Raw genomic sequence first — 16,022 nt, 5'->3', positions numbered from 1 at the left:
TGCTGCAAGAAGACAACTGAATGGTGAAGATACTTATGAAGGTCGGTGCTCCAGTTTAGGGCTATAGTACTTGTGTCATAAAAATGTATAACTCAAGATATAAATCTTACGAAATTGGTCAAATCGGATAACTAGGATGCCACCCTATTAAATTTGTTTGGATACCCCTTACAAAGTAGGTCAATAAAATGTTTATACTCCCATTTTATATTTTAAAAATTTTTGGTAATACCGTGTGTTACAGCCTTGTAATATATTTCTTTGTTGATAAAGCCCAATATATATATATATATATATATATATATATATATATATATATATATATATATATATATATATATATATATATATATATCTTGATTAATAATACACTGTACGTCTCAGTACCATGATTCTATGCAATATATTTCTTTTTAAATGTCTCTTTACTACAAAAAAGGGCCAAAGTTCGTTAAATGTCTCATCAATCTCTCAAATTGTTTTCAATCTATACCTGCAGGTAATCTGATCTCCGCAACTAATAAACTGCTTAGCAGTTTGGTTCTCGTCTTATGTTGAGGACAAGAGACATTCACAACATCGTAAGTGACATAGTTTAAAATGAAGAATTTCTATAGATCACTTTCCTACAGTTACACGTCTGAGGAACCAAATAAAATTTGCCAGAATGCATTGATAAATATTGAGATAACTGCAATAATTCTAATTAGACATTTCTTATAACTGGAGCATCTTAGCACTTAACAAAATAAAAGATATTAATAATTCCTAGGCTGAATAAATACAAAGACTGTGCAACTGAATCTGAAAACCGATGAATAATGGATCTATTCGAGCAAGGGAGAAGACTGAAACGAATGTGGCCAGAAGAATTTAAAGAGTCTTGATGACGAGTGATTGCAAGACAACCATTGATAAATGGGACCTGGTACAAGCCTATTAAAATACCAGTTATTTACTTATTACTTTAATATTAGTGTGGGATCGATTGTAAATTTGCATTGTAAACAACAATAAAAAATATTGTTGGAAAAATAACAAATGTTAGATATGTACAAAACTAATAGTGAAGCCAGTTCACCATATGCGTTCTTTTAACATTATAAATTATTATATTACGACACAACAAACTTATCGAAATGATATGTTGCAAAAAAATGCTACTTTAGCTAAATGTATTCTACTAATTTTTTGTCCTTAGATGCACAACAAATATTTTAAAATGTTTTGTCTGTCAAACAGTTTAACTGCATATTATTTTTGTACATAGCACAAATTTCCATTTACATTCTTACTTTATATTATCTGAGAAAAATGCAAGTATCACTATTTACAGAACAACACCCTGTACATAAACATATATCAAGTATATTTAACAGAGGAAGGTTCTTCTAAAAGTGACCTGGCGTCAGAGGGGATGTGAAATGGTGATATATGGACGTCCTGTAATGATTTTCCTACTTGAGGTCAGAATTTCAAATCTTTAATAGCCTGCGGCAAGTCGGGTAACTTGATGTCTTTGATTTGTTGTGGAATGTTCATGTTTTTAACAGCTGATACAGCTCTTGCAGGAGCTGCAGCAATGCCAGCCTAAAAAGGAAACATAAACATAAGTTGTGTAAAGCAATAAATAAAGGAGCGCATAGATTACACAAATTATCTTTTCCTTTCTCATCCGTCTTTCTCTCCTGCTCACTCATCGTTCATATGTTTAAACATTAGTTTTTCTTAAGAATAATATCTATTTCTCATTCTTACCAACTCTTTGCACACATTTGCTCTCATTATATTTCTCAATTTCTCTATCCCTATAACTTCTCCCTTTCTATTTATTTATCTTTATTATTATACAACATTTAAGAGTTATCAATTATAGAATTTTAATATCTAATATTAAATAGTATAAACAACTAGAGAAACATATTGCTACATTTCTTTCGAATACTTTTTATTCAAACACCAACTTGTTCACAATACTTTATACAACTTTACCTCCTGATAATTATAAACTTCAAGAACTCAATTACTATAGTTGAGAATCAAATTTGTAGGTAGTAAATTCTCAGAAATGTGAATGCGATAAAACGACAACATCGTTGCCAGTTTGTGATGATCGATATTCTAGCAATTTATATTTTATTCATTCACATGCAGCATAACTATCACACATTAAATCTAAAAGTACGATACTATTCTGTGTTAAAGTCATACATGACAACATCGTGTTCTTAAGACCAGTAGATCAACGTGGCCATAAGAGAGAGAGAGAGAGAGAGAGAGATAAATTGCTCATGATTTCTTAGTTTAACATTCAGTAGCGTATCGTTTACACGGTTGCAGCGAATTTTAAAAATTAATCTTAATATATTATATATAATATGAGACTTATTTAATTTTTAAAAAGAGCAAAGTATATTGGAGTTATAGAAAAGGTATTTTAGTTTGAAAAATATGTTAATAAAATAAACTTAAATACGAAAGTAATCTTGATAAAGTAGTTCGACCTCCACAAGAAGTCAAAATATTAATCATCGAATGAAGACAAGATGATAAAGAGCTATCGCTATCACTACTATTTACATTGATAATTAACGGTTTAACTGAAATATCCACTCTTGTGTCTAAATCTCATATTCTATCTTCTTCTTTTATAGTGTGTCTTATACAATTTTTCCAAGACTCAGGTGTGACATTTTTTATGGCAATAGCCAACAAGGCTTTTACCTCCTCCATTTTAACTCTCAATTTTTCTCTTGGCACTTGCTTGTTATTTAAGCCCATATAATCTCGATAGGGTTCAGTTCACAATAAGGAAGAAGGCGATGTACAGTTATGTTGTTTTCACGAGCTATTTCATAGACACAGTATATTTCGTTAATTCGGGTATATGTATCCTCGTGAGATTTAATAATTGTACTTTCAACATGTTTTCATATAATGGTATATTTTTTTTGAGGGAACCAGTTAATCATGTCACCTTTTTGCCAGGCAGTTATTGCCAATCGTCGACTGTTGTATGAAGACATATATTGTCCATAACAACGACAGAATTTGCTTCAAGGTTTGGTAGAATCTTTGAAAACCAACCTTCGAATCTTTGAGCGTCCATTTCCTCATCGTAATCTTTGGTTTTCTTGGATTCCTTTACCCACTGGTGTTTACCTACCGGTGTTTTTAAACCTGTTGAAAACCTGTTAACTGTCTTTTCGATATCTGTTGAAAACCCTTCAATGAAGGCTCGTCTGCGACTTTTAATTTCAAAATCTTGCCACACCTTTAAGACAGATTACCTTGATTTAGCCAAGTTTCATCTAAATAGTACACTTTTCACGACGATACTCTCAGATTTTTTGTAAGTAATTTCTCCGCTACAAAATAATTCCATCTTTTTCTACAAGAACACTGTTTATTGTTACTTCGATAGCAAAACAACTGAATCCCTGAGTTGACAGATTTTCAAGGACGATCGCGGTTTTAGGGAGGTTTAACTATTACCTACTAACCTAAAATTATTTATTGTTACTAACCCAAATGTAAATAATAATCATACTCCTACATTAACGTGATACATATTATAAATAGGTATTTCTTCAATACAAGTAGCTTTGTCATAACTTATGAAATTTTTCGTACGCCATTGAAAGATTATGATTAGGAAAGTCTTTGAAAAAATGTACGTAAAAAGGTTAAAAACGATAATGGACGAACTTAAAATAATTCCAGAACATCAATTCGATTTCCGAGACAAACACGGAACCATATAACAAGTGCATAGGCTAGTCAACCAAATAAACAAGGATTTTAACGTCAAAAAAATACTGTTCTGCTGCTTTCCTTGACATATCTCAGGCTTTTGAGACATGTTTTGGTTATAGGTCTGCCAAATTCTTCTCATATTTATCGCATTTGGGGTGAAGAAAATGGTTATTCACCTTTTCACTTCTGCAAGATTGGTACCAGTTTCCATTTTTTGTTTATAATATCCATTAACAGTTTCTGTGTTTCAAACCATTAGGATAAAAAGTTAATTTCAGTTTTAAATCATTAATTCATATTAGCCCATTAGAGTTCAGTAATTAATTTAAGCAAGTTGGTCCTTTACTCGTTATAGTCCAGGTATTAATATAACTTTTTTCATCAGTGCAACTTAACATTTCGTCTTCCTTTTTCAAATGGCTAACAAATGCCGCAGTTGTGGTAATAAATTTGCTGATAACTTCATCGTGTGTGATAGCTGCCACGTTACTGTCTTCTTCTTTACGTGCCATCTACGCGACGGAAGTTGGCAATCATCATGGCTATTCTGATCTTAGATGCTGTCGCTCTGAATACCATTCCCTCAAGTTACGCAACCACGAGATTTTTCTCCTTCCTACACTTCTCTTGCCCTGGATTGTATAATTAATTGAAGTATGTTGTATCTTTCATTACGCATAACATGCCCCAGATATTGCAGCTTTCGTATCTTGATGGTTTCCAATATTTCCATTCTTTTGTTGACTTTTCTCATGGCTTTGTTGTTTGTTACATGCCCGGTCCATGATATCTTCAGGATTCTTCTATAGGCCCACAGTTCAAATGCTTCCAACTTTTTAGTAGTCGACGCGTTAAGTGTCCATGCTTCTATCCCGTAATGCGGAGTCGAGAAGATATAACACCTTGCTAGCCTAACTCTCAAGTCTAATTTAAGTTCTCTTGCACAAAGATAATTGTAGTTTTCAACTTGTTCTAAAGTTTTGCCGTTAATTGTTAGGCTTTCATCATTATTTTGGGTTTTTGATATCCTCATAAATTTAGTTTTCTTGGTGTTTATTGATAATCCATATTCTTCTCCATACTCAACTAGTCTTGGAGGTCGTCTGTTATTATGATAGTATCGTCTGTATATCTAATGTTGTTAATTGGTGTTCCATTGACCTTTATTCCTGCTGTTTCTCCCTCAAGGGCTCTTTTCATGATTTCTTCAGAGTATGCATTGAATAGTAGTGGTGACAATACACACCCCTGTCGCACTCACCTTTTAATTTCAAACTCTTCTGATGTGTGTTCATTAATGCGTTAATGCAAGTTACTGTGCACCAGTCTGAATATTGCATAGGTTTAGGTGTCCCTGAACTATGTACTGCTGTTCACTTCTGATAAAGTTTCTTAAATTCATTTTAACGAGGGCCTATGGTTCTATTAATACCAATGAAGTCCAAATTTTCCGTTTTGAAAATGTTAACAAGAACGGCTATCGGCCTATTAAAAGAATGTTTTCTTCAGCAAGTAATTTCTTCGAAATTAGTAGCTTTCTTCGAAAAGATACCTTTTCTTGTGGATTAGACAGCTAACCAAAGAAAACTGTTGGATTCTGTTAAATCCGAACTTTTAACTAACCAAAAAGCTGTTCAACTTGTGACAATTAAATACTTCAATAATATAGCTAAAATCATTCAAAAAGCCACTCAATTTTCTTTAGTGATTTTCTTTTTTCCCTTTTCTGACATGGGTTTTAAAGTGACAAGTTTTGTGTTTCGCTCATCCACTCTGATCCATCCATTGATCAGCTAATACTCAAGCGAGCAATTTTCAGCTCTCAAATTTTATTTATTTGGTGATTATAATCTCCCATCTGCTAGATTGGAAGTTAAAGATAATTACTCTTCTGCAACTGTAAAACCTACGGCACTGTTAGGTTTAGTGAATTTATGTGCCTACCAAAATCTTTTTCTATGTAATTATGTGGTCAAAAGTACCTAGTGATGTTATTATTCTGGCTTGCAAGAGCTTATTTCTGATGCTTATGATGTAATTTCTCTGGACTCTTATCACCCCCCTCTGTTAACTACTGTACAGCGAAGTGTTGTTAAGCAGACAATTTCTGACAAAGAATATTATTATATAAGCCAAATTTTGCTGCAATTCACCAATGCCTTAAATATATAGAATGGGATATACTCATCCAATCTGTCCGACTTGATTGGTATATTTTATGACATCATTTACTCTATTATATAACAGTTCACTCTGGTTAAACATAAGAGAGATCAAATAACTTATGTGTACTTGTGATCGTTATCATCCTGCGTTATCAATTTCTTTAGCTATAAAAGATAATATGCCCGAGCTTCAATATGATAGTTTTGCCTTTAATTTTAGGAGAGGAGACTATGTTGCTCTTAATATGTATCTTGCTAGTATCTCCTGGGAGAACGTTTTAGGTATTTGCAGAGATATTAACGAAGCCACGGAACTGTTCTACTCCATATTGCAGTTTGGTGTCAATTGTTCAATACCACGTACAAGATTAAAAAATCCCAAATTTCCTCGTTGGATGACTAATGACCTAAAATCATTAATATTTAGGAAAAAAATTGCTCACAAGATATATAAACAAACAAATTCTTGGGACGATTATCTACTTTTCTCTTCCTTGAGAACCGAATGCAAAGAACTAAGCAGGTCATGTCATGAAATTTATATAAGTCAAACTGAATCTAGAATTAGTTCAAACGTAAAGCACTTTTGGAATTTTGTTAACAGCAAACGCAAAAATAATGGTCTACCAAACACAATGTTTTTTGGAAACACAATGCTTAATAATGGTGCGGATATCGTTAATAGCTTTGCGCAATGCTTTCAAAATATTTACAGAGCAAATGATGATGATTTAATACAGCCCATCTTAGAGTATGAGAAAACAGTGAGTCTAAATTCTTGTAATGTATCTATTGAAATCATATTTGAAAAATTAGCCAATTTGGACATTTATAAGGGCTCAGGGCCAGATGGAATTCCACCCATACTATTAAAAAAATGTAGATGTACTTTAACCCATCCCTTATATTTTCTGTTTTCTCATTCACTTGATTCAGGTATTTGTCCAAGTTTGTGGAAATCTAGTTTTATTGTTCCTATTCATAAATCAGGTGACAGGAGTAACATAGCTAACTACAGACCAATAAGCATTCTTTCTTCTATTCCTAAAATACTAGAGAGTATAATATGTGACTCTATTAAAACACCTTTATGCAATGTACTAATTGAAGAGCAACATGGTTTTCTTTCAGGTAGATCAACTTCGACAAATCTTTTACTTTTCACGCAATACATATCTGATGCTTTGGAAAGGAGACTACAGGTGGATGCTATTTATACAGATTTCTCCAAAGCATTTGACACTGTGAATCATAAATTGTTGTGTAACAAGCTTAAAACTATTGGATTTACAGGCAATCTGTATAACTGGTTATGTAGTTACCTAACTAGCAGAATACAACTTGTTAAAATTAAACACTTTCAATCTAGTGAGATCTCCGTAACATCTGGTGTTCCACAAGGAAGCCACTTAGGGCCTTTCCTTTTTAATTTATTTGTTAATGACATTAAATCTCAAATTAACTCTAAATTTTTGCTATTTGCTGATGATTTAAAAATCTATAGAATTGTCGAAGACATCTCAGATTGTGAAAAACTCCAAATAGATATTAACAAATTTATGGCATGGTGCAATTGGAACCAAATGAGCATTAATGTTGGAAAATGTCACTTTATTAGTTTCTGTAGAAGAATTAACAACCTCTCTTATAATTACAAATTAGCTGAAGAACCACTGAAGGCTGTCTCAACTGTAAGAGATCTAGGTGTTCAATTAGATTCCAAACTAAATTTTTGCGCTCATTTTGATTATGTGAATAACCAGGCATTTAAAATGTTAGGCTTCATTATTAGAACCTCTAGATGTTTGCATAACATTAATTCCATCAGACTGATTTACATTTCCCTAGTAAGATCTGTTCTTGAGTATTGCTCAGTCGTTTGGTCACCCACTTATGAAGTCCATATAGCCAAGCTTGAAAAAGTCCAAAATAAATTCATTAGGTACTTAAGTTTTAAATTACACAAACCTTTAAGCGACCATTCCTACTCAGAAATTAGAAATACATTAAACCTTCCTAGGCTATCTTCCAGACGGATGTATGCTGATGTTTTGTTTCTTCATAAACTACTGAATTCAAAAATTAATTGCAATGATCTACTGTCTCTAATCGACTTTAATGTTCCCTCTAGAGTTACTAGAACATCTCATAATTTTGCAATTAAATTTCATCGCTCTAACTTTGGTAGGCATTCTCCACTGAGTAGAATCATTCTAAATGGAAATAGAATAGACTTTGATTTGTTGCTGTGCGCTTCGGAAAATGTCTGTAGAATGTGTTTAAAAAAAATTTTGTAATTTTATGTGATTTGTATTTGCTATGTGCTTTATATAGTTTTAATATTTGTTTTTTTTTTCTATATGGCTGCATCGCCAATTCTTTTCATACATATTTGCTATATCTTTGTAATTATTGTATCACTAGATAATACTTGTAATACTTTGTGTATATATTGAATTGGGTGGTATCCCGTTAATAAATAAATAAATAAATAAATACTCAAGAAGAGACATAGCATAGAGCATGGAAACGCATGGAGTTTAACTGTATTTATTTTACGAATGGATTGAGTGTCTGTAGTTATCAAACAACTGTATTTAATGAGAAATTAACACAATTCCTTTCAATAAATCCAAGCAAAATCATTCCCCACAAACATACTCATATCAATATTCTCTGAAAAAGCAAAACCATTCATCACACAAAACATCCAGACTTTTTTCTGCACCCTAGATGTATGCCAATGGCAATATAAGCAGTTGTCACCCTGTGACTAGAACAGAAACGTAATAAAAAAAACATTTGTTTATACTTAGTTTTATAAATAGGTTATTGACTTGTGTAAATTTTCACAAGCCATTTAAATGTGTTTGAAGGTCAATTCCATTAATTTAATATGAAATTACTTAATATATTTTCAAATCATCTCTGAACATTACAGACTTGGAGTAATATACAGATTTACTTAATACATTGAAAAACGGCAAAAACAGTCTGCAGCATAACTGTTGCACTCATAACTACAGCATAACTGTAGCTCTTCTATAACGATAACATTCAACAGACAAACTGCAAAAACATGCAGTGATGCCTGTGGATACCCTTCTCGACTATAAAACCATCAGAAACACATGACTAATACCTATAGCATGTGATCGTCCTGACAATTCTCCAGGTCCTGTGCAGGTCCAGGCAGAAAGTCCTGAAATTTCTCTCTAAACCCAAATCTGAAAGTTTAGTCATAAGAATCTTAAAATTCACTAATAAAGTTTACCATTCGTCCAACCTCCAACACAGCAACTTGTTAAACTGCTACATTTAGTTACTAATAACTGCTAGTTGTTAATTTGTTCTTTTATTCTTCTTCTTAACATGCCATACACCAAAGTGCGTAGGCGACTATCTCATTACTAGAATTCTGTTTTTGGCGGCGTGACACAGCTCGCCAGTATTGTGTATTCCTGTCCATTCTTTAATATTCCTTAACCAGGATAATTGTTTGCGGCCGGCTCCTCTCCTACCTTCGATCTTCCCTTGTTCTTATAAAACACAAACTGGCTCTCAGAAATGATTCCACTGCAAGACCAACTTAGGTAACCAAACACGAATATAAAACAATTCAGAACTTGTGCACCACATGTATATATCTCTATAAATTAACTTACTGGCCTCATATCTGACTTAAAAATTGGTACAAGGAAGCCTATGTTTAAATATTGTGGGAAAAATGTTCGCTTGCAAAGATTTATTAATTGTGGGTGATGAATTATCATATACGCTAGACCAGGGCTTCCCAAACTGTGCGTCGCGACGCGCTGGGGCGTCGCTGCGTTGTCCCAAGGGCGTCGCGTGTCAGCGCTGACTTTTAATACAGAAAATTTATTTATTTGATTTTAAATGAGTATAAAATATATGTATTAATAAATAAATCAAATAAAAAATATAACATTAAGTCGATAGACATTTGAATGATCCGAAATTATTTTAAAAATTGTTCAATCCGAAAATTATCCGATGGTCCACGAAATTATCCGAAAATCGGAAAACCACATGCGATCGCTGAGGAAGTGATCTTACCCGCAGCGGTTGACATGGTGACAGAGATAATTGGAGAATCGGTAGCCCAAGAAATAAAAAATGTACCTCTTTCAAACAATACGGTTAGTCGCTGTATTCACGACATGGCAGAAGATATTAATGAGCAAATTGTGGGGAAACTTTCAGGTTTATTTGCCATTCAACTGGACGAGGCGGCTGATAGTACTGATGATGCTCAATTGATATGTTATGTAAGGTACATACAAGAAACAAATATATGTGAGGATTTGTTATTTTGCAGAAAAATATGTGAAAGTTGTAAAGCTACTGATTTTTTCAAAATTTTAAACTAATATATGAATGAAAATATTATTAACTGGATAACTGTGTAAGACGTGTGTACCGATGGTGCCCGAGTGATGTCTGGACAGTATCAAGGACTACAAGCTCTCATCAAAACCAAGACTCCAAGTGTAAAATGGACATATTGTGTCATACATATAGGGCAGAAAAGAATGTTACACCTGAATTAAGTGTTGTGATGGATAGCATTATTAAAGTGGTGAACAACATTAAAACATGACCCGTGAAATCAAAACTTTTCCATAAACTTTGTGAAGAAATGGGGGCTGACCACACCTCTTTAATTTATAATTGCAACTGTGAAATATTTTCCCAAAGATATGGAGCAATATAACTGGGTCATAAAGCCTTCCCTGCCATTTACGCCATCGACACTTTCAACAGAGGAAGAAGAACAACTAACAGAATTGTCTTGTGATTCCAGCCTAAAGCTTTAATATGACAAAGTCAAACTGTTGAAATTTTGGAGCTCACTTTCTCATGAATATTATACCATCAGCATGGCCGCATCAGCATGGCGTTTTATTACCATTTGCGACTTCATACTTGTGCAAAACGGACTTTTCTGCAGTTGTAGTAATTAAAAATAAGTACAGGTCAAACATAAACTTAGAAAAAGAAATGAGAGTGGCAATTTCCAAACTGGAGCCCCGATTTCATGAGCTGTGCTCAAAAAAGCAAGCCAGTTAACCAGCCAGTTACATAAATAAATATCTCTCTTCATTTTTGTGACTATGTTTTGATTTCATTCTTAATTTCTAATAAAAAATATAAATGTTCAAATAGTGTTTTTGTTATAATATAACCTTTTACTAGGCTAGTACTAGATTGGTAAGTATTATTGGAGGTTGGGTTGAGGGGACGTTGCAAAAAATAGCAAAGTCCCAAGGGCGTCACAGCACAAATAAGTTTGGGAAGAGCTGCCCTAGACAAGTAAACATTTATTATGTTGTTTATAATGGTGTATTATTTAGATACATACTGCTGGGAAAATTATTTATTTAATATTACCAATATATTTTGAAGCTATTACATTGGCCTAGTTGTTAGGGATATTGTATTACTAAAAGCAATTCTGTTTAAAATTAAAGAAAAGCTTGAATTTGTTGGTATAAAAATAGATTACAAGAAAATCAAATACTTAAAAATGTACTCTAATCAACCTACAAAAAACTCTCAAAATGTTACATTTGGATATTTTACCTTCCACTGATGAGCACCAAATATGCCTTGGTGAACTTGTGAGACAATGGACTTGTAGGAAGGCACTAAATATAAGTCCCCACAAATCCACCATAGTCACTTACACATGTAGAAAGAAATTATAGTGGTTAGGTCTAAAACTGCAGAGACAAGAAATTCAGCTAAAGACAAAAAGATAAGAACTATATGGTCAACCAAGAGGAAACCCCTGGTAAATTTAGGATGTGCCAAGCAAAAGACCTGTACAAACTTATACAGGGTACAAAAATTATAGTCTAGGTGTAGGAAACAATCATGGGCAGCAAACACAATAAAATTCAGCTTCATTGATAACAGACATCTTTTGGGCCAGACCACGGAAGAAAACAAATGACTTGTGGTCATTGTGGTGAACATCAAAGTATAGTTTGCTAATTTAGAGCTACTAAACTCTACACTGTTGGTCAAAAAAACTTTAATAAGATGTACAGAACTTTGGCTGAGCTTGTACTGGAGGCAAATTATACAAGAGGCCCAAAACACACCATAGGTTTTAGGGCCAAGCCAAGAACATTGATAATGTTTTTTCTTTCCCCACTGTTCCCCCTATCCCTCACAATTAACTACATTAGTGACATTGGCTTATTTTAACATTTTTTTAATATTGAAAAATGTGACCAGTGTCTTCTTAATGTTATATATGAGTTTTAATAATTTTTATGTTTTCTACAAGATTTTAATTTGAAAATTTTGTTTTATCCATTCTTCCTTTGTACTTCTTTAGTATAAAACATATTTAGGATTCTCTGGTATTTTAGAATTAAAAATATTGGGACTAAAACATATCCAGGCCTATATCCTGCTTCCACCTTAAAAAATCTAACTTTCTTTTTGTTACTTTAAGTAGTCTATTCCAGTATTATTAAAACTAGCACCCTATCTATTAAAATATAAATAGCAAACCTCTGCTTTCTCCATTTTGTTTTGGTCTTCTATCCTGGTAAGTATTTCTGTCATATTTGTTTCTAAAACCATACCACCCATTACAAGTTCATTTAGTATATAGTGAACTTTATCAACATGGAATATTAAGTCTAGTTCACATACATTTTCAAAGCACTTATCCAAGGTTTCAACAAATACTTGTATCAGATCCAAAATACCAAGTTCACTTTCTGAGGAGTCTACGCAAAATACAAAATATAGAGTAGCATAATGTCTGTAGATTAGTTTGTAGTCACTTCCTCCAATTAAACTAAAAAATAATAAAGAAATAAATTAAATGTTTATAAAGCAGTAAGAACAAAAAATATGATCCAACAAAAAATTAATAAAGTAAATGAAGTAGGTACGTGTAAGAATGAATGTAAAAGTTTAAATTATTAGAGCATAAAAGAACAATTCCTCAGGAGACATAACCTGTAATAATATAAGGTCTATCTACTCTGTAATTTAAAATTATTTATGGTATTTTCAAGTATTGTGTCTATACATATTTTAAGAACATATTATTTAAAATAATTTTAGATTAGAATAAAGAAAAAAATAAGGTCAGTATGGTACTGTTATACCTTCCACCTTCCAAAAAATTGCAAACGTTATCATCTCTTTTAGAAACCAACTGGAACGTTTCTTTGATAATTTGTTGTTGCATATCTTCAGCCTAAAACACACAATGGAGATAGATATCTCAAAACATTTAAGTATAAACATTTACTTACAAAATATTGGTAGAATTTAGAGAGTCTAGGTTTTCCATGATTATTAAAGACTAGAATTGCTTTTATCATTGTGAAATATAATATGTACTATTCAATATTAACTTTTATTACTGAAAAATTTCATTTTCTTCTAACTTAAACATAAATTAACCCTACTTCTACAGTCACTGCAGTGTGTTGAAATTGATATATCTGTCAGATAAGATATTTACATGTCAGTTCAGGACAGGATCCATTAAAATGTAATGAAAAGAGACTACGACTACAGGTAATGCATTCTGGAGAACTATAATTTTCTTTATAAAGTGTTACTAAATGAATATTATTAATAAGTTTATTTTAATATTTTTGTATTTAACAATACTAAAATTTTTTATAAACCATAAAATTAAAAAAATTTAATAAATAAAATTCAAACAAAACACACGGTTATCGGTATCTTAGCGATTTCCTAACCTAAAATTACATTAAATGTCACAACAGTAAGATTTGTAAACAACGTCAAAGTGAATACGTGAAGAGTTCAAATAGGATGACTTGTAAATTTGTTTTATCTACGTGTTTTTTAGTTAAGTCATAAGTGTATTATAAAAATATTACCTTTGAGATCTTTTAGTTTCATAAATCATGGGCTTCGAAGATACCTTTAAACAACTAGAACAAAATTCGCCAGCAGTATATCAAGAAGCAATTAGAATACTTACCAAAATTGCTGAAAACATTATAAAAAACCCATCTGATTTAAAAGTTCGAACACTACAAAAGTCAAATGTAACGATTTCTAATAAAATTTTGTCAATCAAGGGAGGAAAAGAATGTTTGAAACTAATGGGATTTGAAGAAGTGAGTAGCTTACTTACCCATTTTTTTAAAATAATTTTCATTGTTTTTATTGTTACTGGGAAAGTACTAGTAATAATTCTAATTTAAAAAAGATTTGTTAGTGTATTTATATATTTATATGGCACATCCAAGTTTGATTTAATCATTTGTTGTGTAGAAGCTATTTTCTTGTTGCATTTTGATACTCCTTACTATTTAATGGAAAATAAGCACAATTTTAGTTGAAAATATGTATATTTTGATGGTTTGATTTTGATGCAGAAAAGGTTTTTAAAATACAAATTAAACAAAAAATAATTTGTTTGACTTGTATTTTGAGAACAATTTCTGGAATTGTTAGGTGAAACCAGGTACCTACTGGTAGGACATATTCTATTCTTGAGGTCGCTTGTAGTGATATACACAAGATTAAATCCTTTCAGTGACTGGCTAGGTACTACAAACTTACTTGAGATTTGAAGGATTGGGTAGGATAGCTGCAGGAAATCCAGAAAGATAGATTTCAATGCACTCCTCCATTAGCAATAACAGCATTCTTCTGTGCAGGTCAGTGCTAGACCACACCAGATTAGGTTCTGCTGGATCCTGAAAATTATCTTCAGGCTTTTTATGTTCAGTCAATTTTCACCTTTTTTTTTCAACTTTTGATCACATTACATTATGAATTCAATTTAACAACAATGACTACAGCAACTGGCCATACTATGGACCCCAAAAACAATTCTACTGAAGAAATATCCAAAGAAGAACTAAAATTATTACATGTAAAACACTGCTGAGGCTGATCGGTCCTTGCATAAGAGGCGTAAATATGGACTATAAGTGGGCGCTCACAACGAAGTGCCGACCCTCGCTCCTACCATAGGATCATACTGTATTATCGATCTCCAGGTAAAATAAATGGTATAAATAAAACACTATCAATACTATGGTCTAGGAGAGGATATGATGCGATGGTCTTCGTTATGAACATACCCTAATGCAGAAGGATTAAAGACTTGGGAATATTTGACCCTAAAATACTCCGTAAAATATTTGGAGCTATAAACGACCAAGGGCAGTGGCACAAAAGATATAATTTCAAATTATACCAACTCTTTAATCAGAATGTCCAGAACCAGATATCTTACCGGTCGTTAAAACACAGGTGCTTAGATGGGCTGGACACATAATAAAATTGCTAAAAAGCTAACGACAGAAACATCTATAGGAAAAAGAGGCAGTGGCCGACCGCGAAGTAGGTAATAAGATGAAGTTAAGACTGACTTTGTGATACTAAAAATCAGAAGATGGCAACACATTGCTAGAAACCGAACAGAATGGGGACGAATTTTAGGATCTACAGAGGATTGTTGAGCCAAAGGTTATGATGATATAATGATGATGATGACTACAGCAATGTGTTCCTGTGTATTACTGACAACGAAAACAACATAAAAAGGATATTCAATACAGTCAAAATATTCCCCATAAAATACAAACAAAAAGAACAAAATAACAGTGTTGTATAATACAATCGAAGAATTCCACTTAAATATAAACGAAAATAATTGCCAATTTATGAGATTTTTACATAGATTTTTAACAGTTTTTATTTTTGTAACAATGTTAGGTAACATGTTCTTAACCCCCCTCCCGCCCATATAACGTTTTATGAGACCCGACCAACAATAATTGAGTTATGTAATACTTAAACAACCCCTTATACTGAATCTATTAGTTAGAATAGAATAGAAAAAAGCTCTATTCTCAGGATTCACAAGTTACACACAAATATAAATTGTCAATAGAGAGAATGGTGTCAATTATAATTTGTAATGGTTGCTGTAACAACCTACACTTAACATAAAAGTAATATTAAAATATAAGGATAATAACAGTGACATTTAGATTCAGATAAGAGCCCTCAGTCTCCCTGCAGGTCAGCTTGAAGGTATTCTTCCACTTTGTACGG

The 16,022-nt window shown here is 32.4% G+C and overlaps 2 protein-coding genes across 2 annotated transcripts in view; one reads left to right on the top strand and one right to left on the bottom strand.

Moving 5' to 3' along the window:
- Positions 1 to 277: 277 nt before the first annotated feature.
- Positions 278 to 13,422, bottom strand: or (AP-3 complex subunit sigma-2 or). Its single transcript, XM_072523343.1, has 4 exons — positions 13,226 to 13,422; positions 13,076 to 13,167; positions 12,468 to 12,759; positions 278 to 1,590 (listed from the first exon to the last, which is right to left on the bottom strand). The coding sequence occupies exons 1-4, from the start codon at positions 13,292 to 13,294 to the stop codon at positions 1,468 to 1,470; spliced, it is 576 nt and encodes a 191-aa protein (XP_072379444.1). The 5' UTR covers positions 13,295 to 13,422; the 3' UTR covers positions 278 to 1,467.
- A 291-nt stretch (positions 13,423 to 13,713) lies between these two features.
- Positions 13,714 to 16,022, top strand: part of Pngl (N-glycanase Pngl) — a 124,022-nt gene continuing 121,713 nt past the window's right edge. The window contains exon 1 of the mRNA XM_072523342.1: positions 13,714 to 14,068. Within this exon, the coding sequence (XP_072379443.1) occupies positions 13,853 to 14,068 (216 nt within the window). The 5' untranslated portion in view covers positions 13,714 to 13,852. The remainder of the gene's footprint in view (positions 14,069 to 16,022) is intronic.

The sequence above is a fragment of the Diabrotica undecimpunctata genome, chromosome 2, assembly GCF_040954645.1.
Source record: "Diabrotica undecimpunctata isolate CICGRU chromosome 2, icDiaUnde3, whole genome shotgun sequence".
NCBI classification, from domain to species: domain Eukaryota; kingdom Metazoa; phylum Arthropoda; class Insecta; order Coleoptera; family Chrysomelidae; genus Diabrotica; species Diabrotica undecimpunctata.
This window is presented reverse-complemented; position numbering and strand designations above follow the sequence as displayed.

Coding starts and splice junctions, on each gene's coding strand:
- or (XM_072523343.1), bottom strand. CDS start 13,294: ATGATAAAAGCAATTCTAGTCTTTAATAATCATGGAAAACCTAGACTC. Junction 12,760..13,075: donor AATTTTTTGGAAGGTGGAAG/GTATAACAGTAC, acceptor ATTATTTTTTAG/TTTAATTGGAGGAAGTGACT. Junction 1,591..12,467: donor ACAAAATGGAGAAAGCAGAG/GTTTGCTATTTA, acceptor TTTCCTTTTTAG/GCTGGCATTGCTGCAGCTCC.